General features: G+C 37.6%; 1 protein-coding gene across 1 annotated transcript; it reads right to left on the bottom strand.

Moving 5' to 3' along the window:
* Nucleotides 1-2,244: 2,244 nt before the first annotated feature.
* Nucleotides 2,245-17,473, bottom strand: LOC128230757 (uncharacterized). Its single transcript, XM_052943199.1, has 10 exons — nucleotides 17,239-17,473; nucleotides 16,867-16,968; nucleotides 12,714-12,824; nucleotides 5,847-6,064; nucleotides 5,280-5,399; nucleotides 4,827-4,878; nucleotides 4,283-4,432; nucleotides 3,791-3,898; nucleotides 3,326-3,559; nucleotides 2,245-2,682 (listed from the first exon to the last, which is right to left on the bottom strand). The coding sequence occupies exons 1-10, from the start codon at nucleotides 17,471-17,473 to the stop codon at nucleotides 2,471-2,473; spliced, it is 1,542 nt and encodes a 513-aa protein (XP_052799159.1). The 3' UTR covers nucleotides 2,245-2,470.
* Nucleotides 17,474-19,273: the final 1,800 nt, after the last annotated feature.

Raw genomic sequence — 19,273 nt, 5'->3', positions numbered from 1 at the left:
TGTTGTCTATTTAACCGTAAAGACTTTCTGTGGAGGAGTTGGCTATAGAGTGCTCTAGATTCAACCGCCTTAGTAAGCGACTCTTGTTGCTGAGTGGAGGTCGCCTTTAGGACACTCTAAAGTAAACCGCACGTCTTGCTGCTAAAGGTTGGGTTATAGGGCGCTCTAAAATTAACCGCATAAGTAAGGACCTCTTGCTGCTAAAGGTTGGGTTATAGGGCGCTCTAGAATTAACCGCATAAGTAAGAATCTCTTGCTGCTAAAGGTTGGGTTATAGGGCGCTCTAAAATTAACCGCATAAGCAAGGACCTCTTGCTGCTTAAGGTTGGGTTATAGGGCGCTCTAAAATTAACCGCATAAGCAAGAACCTCTTGCTGCTAAAGGTTGGGTTATAGGGCGCTCTAAAATTAACCGCATAAGCAAGGACCTCTTGCTGCTTACGGTTGGGTTATAGGGCGCTCTAAAATTAACCGCATAAGCAAGAACGTCTTGCTGCGAAAGGTTGGGTTATAGGGCGCTCTAAAATTAACCGCATAAGTAAGGACCTCTTGCTGCTAAAGGTTGGGTTATAGGGCGCTCTAAAATTAACCGCATAAGTAAGGACCTCTTGCTGCTAAAGGTTGGGTTATAGGGCGCTCTAAAATTAACCGCATAAGTAAGGACCTCTTGCTGCTAAAGGTTGGGTTATAGGGCGCTCTAAAATTAACCGCATAAGTAAGAACCTCTTGCTGCTTAAGGTTGGGTTATAGGGCGCTCTAAAATTAACCGCATAAGTAAGGACCTCTTGCTGCTAAAGGTTGGGTTATAGGGCGCTCTAAAATTAACCGCATAAGTAAGGACCTCTTGCTGCTAAAGATTTGGTTATAGGGCGCTCTAAAATTAACCGCATAAGTAAGGACCTCTTGCTGCTAAAGATTTGGTTAAACGTCGCTCTAAAATTAACCGCATAAGTAAGGACCTCTTGCTGCTAAAGGTTAGGTTATAGGGCCCCTTAAAGTTAACCGCATATGTAAGGACCTCTTGCTGCTAAAGATTTGGTTAAACGGCGCTCTAAAATTAACCGCATAAGTAAGGACCTTTTGCTGCTAAAGATTTGGTTATAGGGCGCTCTAAAATTAACCGCATAAGTAAGGACCTCTTGCTGCTAAAGATTTGGTTATAGGGCGCTCTAAAATTGACCGCATAAGTAAGGACCTCTCGCTGCGTAAGATTTCATTATAGGGCGCTCTAGAATTAACCGCATAAGTAAGGACCTCTCGCTGCGTAAGACAAACCTTTTCAGAATACGGCCGTCTGACGGAGCATTGTCAAAACATTATTTTGAACAAAGGTTTGTCGAAGTGTTTGAGGAAACTGATCACGTAATCAAACTCACGTTATAAAACGAAGGCAGAGCTCTTTAAGCGGCATTAACTGCCCTTTGTATCATTTCAAAAGGTGAAGAAAATATAGTAACCATTGTATCATGTCATTATTCGAAGCAAAAAATTGCCTTCCGATGAAGCATAAGTGACGCAATTTATCACGTGGTATACACACACTGACTATGGGTTACACCTAGTATGATGTGTATAACTCAAACAGTGCATTTTTTAGAAACTGGGGAATTCCATTGCCAATTAATTAAGAGTACATTTTAAAGTTATAACACTATGTGCAAAGTGTTGAGATAAGTATGTACTTTCAGTTAAGGATGCTGACACTCAAGTAGTCAAGATAAAATGTAGTTATATTTCACCAGCACGTTTTTACGATATCGGAGGGCAAATATTTGCTTCCTCATACAAGTGTTTAACAAAAGTGGTGGATATATTGGCCTGTTAAGGATGCATTTATAGCATCACGTGATAATGTCAATCAACCAATCACGCAACACCACAGCCATCATTAATTTTCAAACGCGTTACGAAAATTCTGGTCTTCAAAGACAATATTTGAGGAAATATCAACATTTGCTGAAGTGTTCCAGCTTTTGGTACTTTTGTTTAAACACTCCTTATAATTTGCCACACTTTAGTTCGAATTTTAAAAAGTGCATTTTACAAACCATGAGCAAGTTACTTTAAAAGTTAAAAGAATATTTTACCGGTACAGGGGCGGATCCAGGATATATATATATAGTATATTTTATTGTTTCCATACCAAAGAACATGTAAGCTCCGGGAATTTTAGGGGGGGGGGGGCGTGCGCCAGGTGCGCCCCCCCCCCCCCCTGGATCCGCTAGTGCGGTACATGTATGTCAACAAAACATCGAGTTCGGAAACAAGATCATATAATAATCAACTTTATACAACGATGCTAAAGATCGATGACGAATCCAAACAGTTAAGGTAATTCTTAAATAAATAAATAATAAGAAAAACATGTATAAACACACTTAAGTATGCGTTATTATGGCAAAAAAAAGCTTTTCCGGCCAATATGGTCTGACTGTTTATTAGAATAAACTAAATGAATATAAAAGAAAAACTTAGAATAACCTAAATGAAAACAATAATATTAATAATAAATAAACACAATATGTTAAGCTATTATGTCCTAGGGCACGGTTGAGCTCCGGAAGTGGTGTGGTTATTGTCCGACAAGTTTGACAGCAGTGGCCAGAGCGCTGGACACACTGGTGGTTAGTCAAGTTGGCGACCAGGACACACAGGCTGGGTACTTTGTCACCATACGCACAACCTAAAACATAGGACAAATCAATGTAGCAATAAAGAGCAAGGGTCTGTTCAGGAATCGTTTATGTCAATGTACGACAATTTAACAGCTGCGGACGGAGTGCTTGACAATGATGGTCAGTCAAGTTGGCGACCAGGATGCATGGTATTTTGTCGAAGTACGAACTACCTAGGACATAGTAAAATACATATAGACCTAGTTCCTTGATGAAGGAAGTGGTGTGGTTATTGTCTTATAAGTTTAGTGAACGGAGTATGGCCAGAAGGCTAGACACATTTGTGTTTCAGTAGGTGTCGCTAGTCCAAACAGGTTGGGTACTTTGTCACCGGACATGCGCCCTATAACGTAGGCCAGACATATCGTTTAATAACTTTACTAAGCACGTTTCAGTTCAGAAAGCGGACTGATCAGTTCCCAAAAGTATATATATAGTTCCCGAAGTATTTAGTACACGGTGGTCAGTCTGAAAATCAGACAAATATATTATGCAAGAATATATACAATAATAACATTTGTGCAAAGATATTTCCTGTTTAGATAGCTGGGTAAATAAAGTGTATCCATTTCATATTGAAACATTTGGCAATTAGATAAAATAATATATGAATCAGCAGACATCCGTTTTAAGTAAATAAAGAATGTTTACCTTCAAAGTCGACCCTAATATCCGTACAGGATTTGCAGCCATTGGTTGCGACCACCGGCGTGTAGCAGACATGTGACCCATGTCTATCTATATACCACGGACAGCTCATGCCACTGGACACCACATGGACATCATCGCACGATCGATTTTGAGAAACAATAGGTGTTGTTGTTGTTGAGTCTTTGGCAACCTTCTCTTCCGTTGGCGTGAAATGTGTCGGGTTCAAATGTTTGCCTTTAAATATTTTGGGTTAAAATTTATTTTAAAAGCATGGCATTCGATGGGCTGTGCATCTTAAGATAAAGTATTGGTGCGCGCTAGAATAATTGTAACACAATTATGCCTGCAATGATAAAGAATGACTGACTTCAATGTTAATTCGACGTTCAGCACTTTCGTGCGTTATATCGTCTATGCAATTTGTTTGTGTCTATTAAATATAAGTGCATATATTTGTGCACGTACCTGTCTGACATGTGTGGCAGCAGTCGGTCAGGATGGAACTGCTAGCACCCGTCGTTTGCGTGCAGTGCCAGGGGCGACAACCTTGGATACGGTCTCCGTATGCGCAATCTGGGGTAAAAAAACATATTGAATATATAGAGCGATGTTTAAATTCCAAATCCAGAGATATTCATACAATTGCACAACCTTGCGATATGATAATTGTAACCAACTGTGTACACTTGAATGAATGAAAAGAATGAGGTTGAAGGGGTGTTTAGCCGGCATCTTTGTTTCATTGTTAGGGAAAGTCCAAATACATTATGCAGTGTTAGTCCTAAAGACATTATAAAGCAGATGAGTCATTTGGGCATTACCGTTTTATTGCGGATATATGACTAAATTCTCCTTTATTTTCAATCCAATTGAAATAATGACTGTTTCATGCAGTTCACTTGATTTATTTCATACGCATGAAAACCTGCCTTTAGTAAGATTAATAAGCATGCTTACTTGTGATGGGCGTGGCGACTGCTGAACATGAGCGACAGCATCGGGCTCGGACCTTATCCTGGTAGCAGTAAGCTGGCCATTGGTCAGCCAGCTCCGCGCAAGTCATCGAGTTGAATGCAGGGCCTGGTTGGTCTCCTAACACGCACGAGTCTGGAAATATAAATAAATATAAACCACTAGCTGGAAATGTTACCGCTTTAATAACTAAACAACTAAAATAACACTATCTTTACAAACTAAAGCAAGTATGCTATACCATATCAAATTTACTGTTTTCAGAAACAAATTATGGTCGTTTGAAATACCGTTTAAAGCATATATATTTAAAAAAAAGAGAACAGAACAAAACATAAATTGACATGATAGAAAAGGATATAGTTATTGCATTAGACACATTTACATACATGAGTTCAACATTGGGTCCAGCTTTATTGCATGTTTTTGAAAAATGAGCATAAACTCTGAATGCGCACGGCAGTACCTTCTTCAGACAGGAAGTGATGATTTTACAATTATAATGGGGTTAATTTATAATTTGACAAACCTCTGAATTCGGGAGCCTCGTTTGAGAATTCACATTCGCCGTGAACGCACCACTGTAAGAATAGTTGTAGTTGTTATCTTTTTAGTTCATTACAAAAAAAGCGTATATTTAAAAAACGTTGAAAATGAGGGACGTATAAATTGATTGTTAATAGGGTTATCATATTAATTAATTTCATCGATTGAAACATGGACTTACCCACTGATGTAAATGCGTTTATCATATTAATTATATAAACAGAAACAGAAATAACAGATTGTAGTGTTTATCTAGTCAATGTACGCTTCTTAAAATGAAACAAAATGGGATTCAAAAACATAAAATGTAATTTCATTAAAGACAGTAAAACGATTTTAACAACTAAATAAAAGAGCTTATTTTGCGGCTTATGCTGTTTTTGCAAAAACAAAACAACTGCGAAACATGTATAGGCTGAAAAACCTTTCTTCGTACCCGTTTGTGCCCACAGGAAGTACCCCTGGCGGCCGTGTGCAGCACACAATCTGTGGGAGAGGAGGGGTCCCGACAATATATGGCCTGACACAGTGTGGAAGCGTTTCCGAACTCGGCACCCTGTGAATATACAAACATGTATTATAATGGTAGTATACTAGTAATTATCGGACTGTTTTGTATCCTTTCTGTTGCCAAATATTGTCAATGTTTGGGGTTTGGTGGTCTTATTGCCAAGTTGTTGAAGGTTTTAACAACTTGGAAATAAGTTGGGCTTTTTCATATGTCGCTCTGTGGTTTAGGAGGGGAAGTCGTGTAGAGCGAATGAGGCTTCAAAAACAGGGCCTAGTTTCACAAAAGGACTGAAGTTGCATTGCAAACTCAGCAAGGCTTATATGATACCCTGGTATCAGGTTATCAGGTTATGATACGCCGGGGTGCCGAGAATGAGAGAGACCTACATGATGGAAGTCTTATAAAACAGACTTATCGGATAATTGGTTGTCAGTGTGGGGGATGGGGTGAGGGTAAACGCTATGTTATTATAAAAACGCTTTCACTATTTACCCTACATAAATACGACCCATCTCCCCAGATAAGACGACACTGCTGGTCCGGGTCATACGCCTGGCCCGGTAGTTCAAGGTCATCGTTGTGACCAGGATCAGTCGGCAGCCGGAAGTTGGCATCAGGAACGATGGCGGTTCCTGTCGAGGGTGGGCCAAATAAGCACGTTTGGTCATTCCTGAAAATGAATGTCAATAGCATTCGGAACTCCTCGGCAACTACATTGTAAGTAGATAAACTTAAAGCTGCACTCTCATAGGATTGACCATTTTAACTACTTTTTATTTTTTGTCATGGAAAAAGCAAATTTTTGCATAAATATCTGCAAACCAATAATCTTAGATTGCTGACAAAAAATAGATCGTAGATTCTCATATTTCTGTTCGAAAATCAATGTTTTATGGCTTAAACCATTTCATTTTTTTAACTTATATATAAAAATCTGCGATCTGATGTTTTTGTCAGCCGGTTTATATAACTTGTTTTAATGGATTTTCGCAAAAATTGGCTCGTTCCAAAACAAAACAAAAATAATAATAAAAAATAAATAAGTTGTCAAAACGTTCAATCTGTGAAAGTACAGCTTTAATGACTTAATACACATGTTACTATATATAGTAACATTTTAACGTTGTCAGAATAGTCATTATCGGCGCGGCTGTACCATAATCATCAAAATTGATAATAGCCCCGGGGCTATTATCAGTCACGTGACCGATAATGACCTGCGATTGTCCGCACGTGCAACGTGACGCAATTTCACGTTGTTGAAGATGGCTGACGGAGTAGACATGTGTGAACGTACGCTCGAAAATTTAGCCAACAGGCTACTTCAACTGGATTCTGCCATCGAAAAAAATGAACATTTCACTGAGGCACAAGCCCGGCAATTCATTGAAGCAAAGAAAAACAATGCTACGGTAACAAAAACAAGGAGTGACATGAAAAAGGTGAACGATTGACTGAATGATGACGGCGAGACCCGCCAGATCAAAGACATTCCACCAAAGGAGCTAGATATTCTTCTATCCAGATTCCTGCTCAGTGTCAAGAAGACCAAGCTTTCGGCAGAGGCGAATGGCCCCACTGCAACCAACTTCGAGCCATCTACCCTGCGTGGCATCTTGTCAAGTGTAAAGAGACACCTCTCCGAGAATGGTAGGCGTATTTCTGCTTGTTATTATTATCTAAAACAACTAAAGTTAATATATAAACACCTTAATAGTTATATATTTTATAGTTGCCTATAATTTTATGCACAGACTTTGATTATTTTAATCATAATTAACTCGTTTTGCAGAGTACGAAGGCGAAGTCTTGGGCGGAAAAGAGTTCAAACTCACACGGGACACGCTAAAAGCGAAATGCGTGGACTTGAAAGAAAAGGGACTTGGCAACAAAAACAGAGAGCCGATCCCTTCACTTCCTCAGAGATTCAACAACTCTACGAAAAGGAACTTCTTGGAGCCGGTAAGTTTGGCAGTTAATTGATTGTTTACATATCACTAAGCAACAAAGACAAGGGAGACAACTAAAGCATAAAGAGAATGATATAAGCCGGTCCCCGGTATTCAAAAAAGCCTACCTTTATAATATGTATTGCGTGGTAATAATGAATAATGGGTAATTATTATTGTATGACGAAATTCATGGATTTTATGTCTGTTATTTTATATTTCTTTAACCTAATATATATTTTATAAACATTCATTACTATATTAAGGTAGAAAAAAGAAATCTATATGCATTTAGAGTGAGTTTACAGTGCAGTACATTGTTAAGGTGGAACGCGACTATGATTTTTTTTTCGAGTTACTGTCTGAAAATTGGTATACGAATAGAAGAGCATATGCCCAGTTAGGGACTGTTTTTACTTTTTCAATATTCGGAACAGTTTTGAATCTACGAGTTTTCAAAATATACCACTGACGTCAATTTTGAGACGTCTGTCATATTTTTGCGTTCCAGCTACAATAACCGATATTTTCATCAATTCTTCGTTTACAGCTATGAAATTTCAACATCAAGTGCGTCTTATGAAAACGTGCACGCACATATATTTTTCGTTCTCTTGTTTTACGTTATTTATTTAAAATTCGTCTTTAACGTCATTTTTCGCGGGAAAAATGGCGTCGTGTTTCGCTGAAAAAAGTGCGCCTTTCTTTAATTCTTGAAAAAACTGCTCGTTTAATTTTTGATTTTTTAAATACATGTATTCAATGTTTAATTACAAATCGCCTGATATCAAGAAAAGGGTACCTCACCGACTTCGTTTTTGCGCAATATCAAATAATCTAACCCCTATACCTGTTTCTTTTTCAATACGTAGTGTATTTAAACGTTTAGCATGACGTTAATCGAATTGCGGCTATTTTAATGAGAGGCTTTCTTAATTATTAAGCAATCTCATTTGCCAAATTATAATATTTTGATAATACACATCAATAATCGTTCCAGTCATTTTGCTATGAGCTGTGACTATGCTGATTAGTGCTTTGTTTTTTTATATAATTATACATCTACAGTAATAACACAACAATAAACGGTTCTACTACTTTATTAGTTACCAATTTCTTTAATAAGGATCAATAGAGATCTGCAGTTATAATGCTCTAAACTAAGCGAAAGTATAGTAAATCCAGTGTGTGACACTCATTTCATACACAAAATATAACTAACAAACCAAAAAATGATAATCGACAGAAATCTGTATTGTAATAAGCACAAACGGATCCCGGCAGTAGAGGGGGTGCAGCCCCACCCTCCCCCCTTAAAATCATCCAAGTTTTCTTCTGTATGTCACTATCGGAGAAAAATGTAATAGTATACAGATCAATAAAATACGCAAATATAGAGTTCAGTGTCTTGAATCTAAGTTTGATGTAGTCAATCGGTTATCGTTGAATAAAAACATATACAATTAATAAATTCCACTTATATTGGTAACCATATTATTGACTAAGTTTGGTAGTGAATATAACTCTTGAACATTTTTAACGAGGGTCATTTGTTACGCAACGGTTTGGGGAGGGGTGGGGGATGGTCAGTTCTTGACGTTAAAAATGATCGGTCATTCTTTGAACAGAAAGAAAATGACTCATGTGGTCAATATATAACGGGGTCAATCGGCGTTATTTTAAAACACATTAAAGTTTTAAAATGAAACTCTTATTCAAATCAATTTCCACATGTATAACAAACATTTATTTTGACTGATAAACCCTTACTTCTTACTTAATAATAAACTCATACAAAATATTATTCACTGATTACAAGATTGTAACTGTTTTTTTAATAGTAGAAATCGCAAAAATGAATCTTTTTTTTTTGGTGAATGCTAAAGAATTTACTATGGTCTCATATTTCTTTCAAATTAAACTCGGTATTCTTCATAAGAACCATTGTTTTCGATATGTATTTATTTTAAAAGGCATATTAAAACAATAGTATAAGTTGTGGTAAATCGTATTTGTGTTTAATACTTGTGTTTGCACTGATTGTAAATGATCACATTGAATTGTTTCTATTATCTCATCTTATTAAGGGTTGTTATAGTTCACACAAATGCACTCACATGAACGCACGTATACGCCCACATACTCGTACATGCACGCACGCCCATACACACACACACGCATACACACACACACACACACATACGTGTATTGCATGCGCTTTGAGGACCTTGACATATATCGACGCTCGGAGGACCCATTGTTTATATGGACGCTACATCGTCGTCTTTTTCAGTATATATTGTTCATGAACGGCAATTTCCAATGTTGAAAATTATATATTGTTTCTATTTTTGGTTTCTATGAAATTGCCATTTATTTATTTGTCAATGTTTTCGAAGGCAATGAGGACCCCCATAACCTATCGGCATTACGAGGACAGTGCTAAATATTACAATGCTTGCCAACTTTGAGAGGCCTTTAAACAAAACATTTAATATGCTTCAGTTGAATATCTGAGTTCTCAAACACTATAACAAAGAACATGTTTATGTGTGTGTTTTAAAAGAAAGAAACAGAGCCGAGACAGCGGCCGCCATACAATCTTCTTTGACAAATATCAAATATGCATACTACTCAGAAGTTCTAAACCGCCATGGGCCAGCAAACCTATTGTTTAATTCCAACCATATTTTCTTACCAATTTATTTTCATTGCATTTTTTAATCATATATCTTAAAGATATTTCAGTGGCTCTTCTTTTCTATATATGTATCTGTAAGGTAGCATTTTTTCTGTAAATGGCATGATGTTTCTTTACATGGGATAGAAAATCAGAAAAGTTATATTTTGTCTTTTTATAACAGTGAAACTTAAGTTGAGTGAATCACTCATGGAGTCATTAAGTTACAAGCAGTTTCGCTTGGTATTCTTCGATTTTATTGATTTTAACATAAAACATACACATATCGTAGATATAGCGTATTTTAAGAGACTCAAATGTTTATGTCCTCCAACAAGGAAAGGTCATTGTCAACATTAGTAGAAATATTTGACCTTCGTTTTCAGGGACCATGGTAATTTTTTCTATTTGTGGGGACTTTCTTATATGGGGAATTATCCTGATGACAGAAATTGCTTAATCATGATAACCTAGAAAATGTGTCCATATGACACAGATGCCCTAAACTTCTACTTCTGCTTTTTCACAATAATGCCATATTTTCACAAAATAGAGGTCCAAAACTCCGTGAATAATAATTTCGGACGGATGAAAATACCCAGGTGTACAAGTTCACACCTTGAATATTATATCCATACGGTTTCAAATCTGTAGAAAAAAAACGCTTTTTTACGCGAGACACAAACTGTTCGGGACGTACATACATTGTGCCACACACTGAACACACTGCAACAACAAACAATCAATCTGAGGACTTAACATTTTGAGGACTTGCACAAATATTGTCAACTATTTGCACAAGTTCATTTAATATCTGCAAATTATGTGATGCAGTCTGACAGCAGAACAAACAAGAAATTGTGAAACAGAAATGCCCCCACAGGTTATTGTCACAAAAACTAGAACATGTGTCCATAGGACACAGATGCCCCCACTAGCGCTTTGTCAAAAATGCAGATTTTTCACTAAATCAAGGCCCATAACTCCGTAAAAATAAAATTTAGCTGACTAAAAATACTCAGGTGCACAAATTCACACCCTCAATAATACATCCATGCAGTTTCAAGTCACTACTACAAACGCTTTAAGAGTTTTGGACGACACAAACTTAAAATGCCGCTTTTTCACAAAATCAAGGCCCATAACTCCGTAAATATAAATTTTGGCCGGATGAAAATACCCAGGTGCGTTAGTTCACACCCCGAGTAATACATCCATGAAGTTTCAAGTCTGTACATCAAACGCTTTTAGAGTTATGGACGACACAAACTTTTCGGGACGGACAGACGGAATGACGGACGGACATACCAAAATTTGTGTGTTTATGGGCTTTTTGTTCTTTAAAAGATCAAAGGAAAAGCCCGTAATAAACAAAGATATTATGGGCTTACGGAATGAACCTATTGCATTCTTTTGTCTTAGGCTCATCCCCTAAGCTCATAAACCCACATTTGTTGGCTCGGACGGACGGAATGACCGACGGACAGACGGACAAAGGCAAAAAAGAGGTGGGGGCATAAAATTGACCTTTGACTTTAATTTGACCTTTGACCTTGAATGGTGACCTTGACCTTGACATGCAACCACTCAAATGTTTGGTTTCAGACGACGTACATGCATGCCAAGTTTCAAGTATGCGTATATAATGGTTCAAAAGTTATGGACAATGGTAAAATTGGTAATCGGGGTTTGGCGAAAGACTATTGTAACTCCTTCACAATTGTGAAGGAGTAACAATATTCTTGCGCCAAACCCTCGAACTATATATCCGACCGCTGACTTTGAACGATGACCTTGACCGGGTAATATTTGCCCTCAAAATGTGTGGCTTTATGAAATACATATGCATGCCAAATGTGAAGTCTCTATCTGTATTATTTCAAAAGTTATGGCCAATATTAAAGTTGAACACACACAAACAAACAAACAAACCAACAAACAGACAGGGCAAAAAAAATATGCCCCACATCTATAGATGCTGGGGGCATAGAAATATCCCAATTCAATTTAATTCCCTTGAATTCAAAAGGTAAACACTTACTAAATACAATCCCATAGCCCCCCCCCCCCCCCTCCCCCTTCTCAATAACGGGTTTCTCAATGTGTATGGCACTCTTTTGCTAATATGCCTATATAGTGTTGGTTTAGTGATTGATTTATTGGCTTATTAACAGGTACTTAATGGTTTCTTGAAAACGTTAATTACCCCCACCCTCCCCACAAACACACATCTTTTTTAAAACCTTTTTATTGCTGATACTTGTACTTTTATAGTTGTAATGTCGGTGTAGATAAAGCATGTGTTGCTTTACCTTCTTTTGCATTGCATTCGGCCATTTAAGTGTTTTCTTTTTGTTTGCTTCCCATTACACAGGTTTTTTGGATGTGGATATGGGGTGTATTTAACTTGGCTTGCGTTTTCTATTTTCTACTTTTGGTATTCTCAGGATGGTAAAGGAGAAATGATCCAAAATAGTTTTTTTCTTTAACTGAAGTCATAGGTTAAGGTTAAGGTCACAGAGTAACACAAATAGGAAATGGCACACTTCCTACCCATGATGTATTGACACAACCAAGTAACCAGCTAACAGCAAAGCGGTTTAGATATTGTCTGGACAAAATATGTCAGGCCGACAGAAGCATGGAAAGGCGTAAGGACCGATGGACAGAGTGCAAATCTCTAGTCCCCACACCCCATCAGTGGGGCCTAATAACTCTACTAGTTCTTACCACTTTGATGTATGTCGGGGTGGGGTTGTAGAACTACCAACGACTGGTACCCTAGCTGACCATCATCACATTCATCACCACTGGACGACCTCACCATTTCATCATTTGACCCTGTTTTATAAACATAATATAATGACATTAACAACAAAGCTGTGTTTGTGAAACAGCAATGCCACCACAGTTTGTTGTCACAAAAGAAATGACCTTTAACCTTAAATGGTACCCTTGACCTATATATTCTGACTATATATGTCTGACTTTGAACAATGATCGTGACCTGTCTGCATTCAAAATGTGCGGCTTCATGAAATACATATGCATGCCAAATATGAAGTCTCTACCTGTATTTCAAAAGTTATGGCCAATGTTAAAGTTGGTCCCAAAGAAACCAACCAACCAACAAACAAATAGACAATATGTCTCTAGATCTAGGGGTATAAAAACACACTTTGTAAGATCAGTACACAATCTGTATGAGGACCTAACATCCTGAGAACTTGCAAAAATTATAAAATATTATATTGTTACAGTTCATCTTTTATCTGAAGATTATGCGAAACAATTTGACAAAATAACATAAGTCATTCCAACTTCAATGGGGGCAGCACAATATGACATTTATAATACACACTGTAAGGTCACACAATCTGTGTGAGGACCTAACATTCAGAGGACTTAAACAAAATATTGTCAACTATTACATAACTAACCAGTTCCTTAAATATCTGCAAATTATGTGATAAAGTCTGAATTATGAACTAAGGCTTTCCGATTTCAACATAGTTGCTAGAGACTAATACTGTAAATAATTTTTTACTAACGAAGAGACATTATCTTAACTAGATCTTACAATTGAGCTGTGTGTTGGTATGGTACCATTGCTGGCAATGTTTAATGGGCGACCTCAACTGCAGCTTATCATTCTGCCCTGTTTTAAAAACAAAACAACATAAGACCTTTAAAATTCACTCTCTGTAATATCATACACTCTTTGAGAGGACCTTAGTCCAGAGGACACACAAAATAGTGTCAGCTGTAGTATAGTGCACTATACGATGCAATACATTATACCATACAATCTCATTCGATGTTGGTGCCAAATTTAAAAGCAAGGTAAATAATAAGCTGCTGTAAAAATTGTTTTTAATACTATGGTTTGTTAAAACTCATTTGCAGGGTAACAATATACAATTATTGATTTTTAGTGAGGTCGATATGAGGATTTATCGACTTGGAAAAAGTGATATTGACCGAGGGCGCAGCCCGAGGTTGATATCACTTTTTCCAGGTTGATAAATCGTCATATCGACTGAATCTGAAAGGCAACAATTGTTTAATAATTAAATAAAGCCTACATGTACGCTTTCAATAACTTTGACTTAATGTTATCGTTTCGCACCAGAGCCTATATTCACAAAGCCTTTAAGTATTTCCCTAGGGAGTTTCACCAAAGTGAGATTTTCCCTTAAGTAGCGAAACTCCCTAAGGCGTATTCACAAAGCTCCTTAGGAATTCCTTAGAAAATTTGCTCCTACAGGAAATCGGACTTCTAAGTATGTCGGAAATAATACCAGACCTTGTGTGCAACATGGCTGCGCAGGACGTCGTGTGTGACGTTGCTGCACAGGACATTGTACATGACGTCAGTAGGAAAGCGTTAAGCGTGAGTTAAATGGATGCGATTGTGTCAGAAACTTATGGAATTATTCGGATCCGGTCAGTTCATATTTAGGCCACGACTACGAGTCATATTTTTTAGGCCACGCCTATGAGTCAATATAGTAAAATTACTGAAACTCACGTGACCTCATTTAAACCAATCAAGTTCATGAAAAATATTCATTTAATAATAATTTCGCTTATTCCATCTGTTTTACACACAAACATTTTAATATAAAATCACTTTAAATAAGTAACAATACACTTTTTATGCCCCCAAGATCTAGATGGGGGGGGCATATTGTTTTTGCCCCGTCTGTTTGTGTTTGTTGGTTTGTGTGCAACTTTAAAATTGGCCATAACTTTTGAAATAATACAGGTAGAGACTTCATATTTGGTATGCATGTGTATTTCATGAAGCTGCACATTTAAAATGCAAACATGTCAAGGTCAAGGTCATTGTTCAAGGTCATACGCCAAATATATAGGTCAAATAACCAATTTTAACATTTTACATAGCTTTTTAACATACTAGATACTTGGCATGCATGTACGTATCCTGGAACCAAACATTTTGAGGGGTCTCATGTCAAGGTCAAGGTCACCATTCAAGATCACAGGTCAATTCAAGGTCAAATGTCAATTTTTGTGACAGTAACCTTTGGGGGCATTGCTGTTTCACAAACACAGCTTTCTTGTCAAAATTAAAGCAAGATCCAATTGAATGGTCAAAAAATGTTGACATGCTTATGTTCCTCCACGACAATCAAAAGACTGAATGACCCGATTCTCATATACTTAACATTTTGAATCTGGAGTAAACTAGGGTTCCAAAGGCAGATTTAGAGGGGTAGGAAGCAGCGTACGCCTACACTAAAATTTGCCAAGGTGCATTTTTTCAAAGAGGAAAATCGCCTAAAAAAGACCAAACTTTGATAAAATGAGATCGAAAAGAACCATATTGAGTGAAATAAGTCATGTTATTGTAGTACCGTATTTCTCCTAATAGTAGCGCCCGGGCGCCGTGCAAACCGATCAGGGGGCGCTCTTATTTCAGACCTTATTTTTCATTATCTAGAAATTTCACGGTCACTAAGTGCTATGAAACTCTATACACAAATACCGATCGGTAATTGCAGCTTCTCTGATAGTACGACGTTATCTTTCGATTATTTGAAATTGTAGACACCAAGTTTTATCTACAAGAGATCCAAAATGCCTGCCAAACGATCTTTTCCGCAAATTTTAACTTGTAATATCATCGGAGAGGAAAGCAGAAGTTGACAATATTGGAGTCAATGGCTAGCACTCGGGAGTGGATCGGATTTTCTCTGAGTACCCTAAGATCTACTTTAACCAAATATGAAATTCATTTTTTATAACAGAATGTTTGACGGATATATTTTAAACTGGGAATTTAATTAAAATAATCAGGTATTATCTTTGTTTACGAATGGAAACAATCCAGCTGTATCCGGGGAAAAGAGACCGGTCCCGAATGGTAGTGCAGTAATGTTTACGTTTTACGATGAAACGAAACACTTAAGAGTTTCGAATAGAATTTGTGTATGGAAACGGCGGAAAATCTCGTTTTTTACAAATGATGTATTCATGTTTAGTTTACTTTCAGCCTAATTAGCAATAGAAACCTTTTTTTTTCGATCGCAATACAAGATTCACCAGTGCATTGATATCTTTTAGTCAGTGGGTGGGGTTGACATTTGGATTCAAAACATGGGGGGGGGGGGCGCTACTATTAGGGAGGGTGCTTCTATTAGGGGAAATACGGTATTTATCTACTTTTCCTTTATCACAAACACTGTCGTTTATACCCATTGACAGACCCCTGCTTTGTAAAACCTGGTGTGCATTTTCACTAAACTCGTCACAGTTTACATGTATTTTTAGATGTTAAACAGATTAATTTGTCTATTAAGACTTTAAGAGTCTAAGATACCCTTGGGGAAGACCCAAAGTTTCTTGCATATAATCATGGTCGCTTTATTGTTCATTTGTAGGGGGTTACATTGCCAAACAGTTGCCCCCCCCCCCAACCATCGGAAAACCCTGGATCCGCCCCTGGGTTCCCTTAAAGTATTTCCATAAAACAGAATTCCAATAGAAAACTAGAAAATGTGTCCATAGGACACAGATGTCCCCACTTCCACTTTGTCAGAACAAGTTATACATAATACATAAGTCCCTACCGGATGAGAAAAGCACAAAATCAAAAATTTGAAATACACACTTTGAAAGATCACAAAATCAGTTTGGGGACCTTACATTCAGAGGACTTGCACTTTGGAAGATGAACAATCAGTTTGAGGACCTTACGTTCAGACGACTTGCACAAACTAGCGTAAAAAGCACCCTTTAATTAAATATCTCTAGATTTAATTATACAAACTGAATGATAAACAACGGCATTCAAATATCAATTGAGTTGCTAAATATTAAGAAGTAACAAGCCACAACTTACTCAACCTGATCTTACCATTGAGCTGTCTGTCAGTATTGGATGTTACAGCATTTGGCGACTGGTACCCTTGCTGGGAATCATCACTTGGAGACCTCTCCTGCATCTCATCATTCTGACCTGTTCAAAAAACAGCATAAAATGACTTCTAACCTATTCCCTAATATGGGGTTTCTGCAGCAAACAACATTTAGAAAGATGTGGATAAAAGATCAAACTGTTTATAGAAATGAAAATTTCATGTTTAGAAAGCATTAAAAAATTGTGGCAAAGTGAGAAATTGCTACTGCTACTCCCCATTTGACAAAATATTTTCAACTGTTGTCTGCTGCAGGAGACCTAAAAACATGTTAGCAGGGCCTCTGTGGTAGCAAGGTTAGAGTCGCTGACTCATAATCTCTAGCCCCTCACTGCTGTGGGTGTGAATCCCAAAAGGAGTGAATATCCTTATGTGAGGAAGCCACCGGCTGGCTTGCGGTAGGTCAGTGGTTCTACCAAGTTGTCTGTCTGTGTAACTCAGGTGGGATTCTTGGATCTTCCTCCACTTGTTATAAGCCGGGCGTCGCAAAATGACAGAAATACTGTCGAAGTGATGTGAAAAACCCGACAAAACAAGCAAAGACATGTTAGTATCTAGTATTGGAATACAATATACTCTTCGAAAAATATCACAATCTTTGTGAGGACCTTACATTCAGAGGACTTGCACAAAATATAGCCAATTATCGTTAAAAGGCAACAGTTCATTAAATATCTGCAGATAATGTGCTACAGTCTAAAAGATAAACAAAGACATTCCAATTTCAACTTAATACCTATTGATTAACAAGATAAACACTTCCTAAATAACAGGCCAATTTTATCTCCGCCAGTTCTTACTATTGAGCTGTGTGTCTGTATTGGATATAACAGCATTTGGCGACTGGTACCCTTGCTGACCATCATCACTGGGGGGAGACCTCTCCTGCTGCTCATCATTCTGCCCTGTTGGAAAAAAACAGCATAACAAGTCATTTGAAATACACACTTTGAAAGATCACACAATCAGTTTGAGGACCTTACATTCAGAGGACTTGCACTTTGGAAGATAAACAATCAGTTTGAGGACCTTGCGATCCTGAAGACGACTTGCACAAACTAGCGTAAAAAGCACCCTTTAATTAAATATCTCTAGATTTAATTATACAAACTGAAGGATAAACAAAGGCATTCAAATATCAATTGAGTTGCTAAATATTAATAAGTAACAAGCCACAACTTACTCAGCCTAATCTTACCATTGAGCTGTCTGTCAGTATTGGATAGTACAGCATTTGGGAACTGGTACCCTTGCTGGGAATCATCACTTGGAGACCTCTCCTGCAGCTCATCATTCTGACCTGTTCAAAAAACAGCATAACATGACTTCTAACCCATTCCCTAATATGGGGTTTCTGCAGCAAACAACATTTAGAAAGATGTGGATAAAAGATCTAACTGTTTATCGAAATGAAAATTCCATGTTTAGAAAGCATTGAAAAATTGTGGCAAAGTGAGAAATTATTACTGCTACTCCCCATTTTACAAAATATTTTCAACTGTTTTCTGCTGCAGGAGACCTAAAAATATGTTAGCAGGGCCTCTGTGGTAGCAAGGTTAGAGTCGCTGACTCATAATCTCTAGCCCCTCACTGCTGTGGGTGTGAATCCCAAAAGGAGTGAATATCCTTATGTGAGGAAGCCACCGGCTGGCTTGCGGTAGGTCAGTGGTTCTACCAAGTTGTCTGTCTGTGTAACTCAGGTGGTTTCTTGGATCTTCCTCCACTTGTTATAAGCCGGGCGTCGCAAAATGACAGAAATACTGTCGAAGTGATGTGAAAAATCCGACAAAACAAGCAAAGACATGTTAGTATCTAGTATTGGAATACAATATACTCTTCGAAAAATATCACAATCTTTGTGAGGACCTTACATTCAGAGGACTTGCACAAAATATAGCCAATTATCGTTAAAAGGCAACAGTTCATTAAATACCTGCAGATTATGTGCTACAGTCTAAAAGATAAACAAAGGCATTCCAATTTCAACTTAATACCTATTGATTAACAAGATAAACACTTCCTAAATAACAGGCCAATTTTATCTCCGCCAGTTCTTACTATTGAGCTGTGTGTCTGTATTGGATGTAATAGCATTTGGCGACTGGTACCCTTGCTGACCATCATCACTGGGGGGAGACCTCTCCTGCTGCTCATCATTCTGCCCTGTTGGAAAAAAACAGCATAACAAGTCATTTGAAATACACACTTTGAAAGATCACACAATCAGTTTGAGGACCTTACATTCAGAGGACTTGCACTTTGGAAGATAAACAATCAGTTTGAGGACCTTGCGATCCTGAAGACGACTTGCACAAACTAGCGTAAAAAGCACCCTTTAATTAAATA

Source organism: Mya arenaria, chromosome 4 (assembly GCF_026914265.1).
Source record: "Mya arenaria isolate MELC-2E11 chromosome 4, ASM2691426v1".
Taxonomy (NCBI): domain Eukaryota; kingdom Metazoa; phylum Mollusca; class Bivalvia; order Myida; family Myidae; genus Mya; species Mya arenaria.
This window is presented reverse-complemented; position numbering and strand designations above follow the sequence as displayed.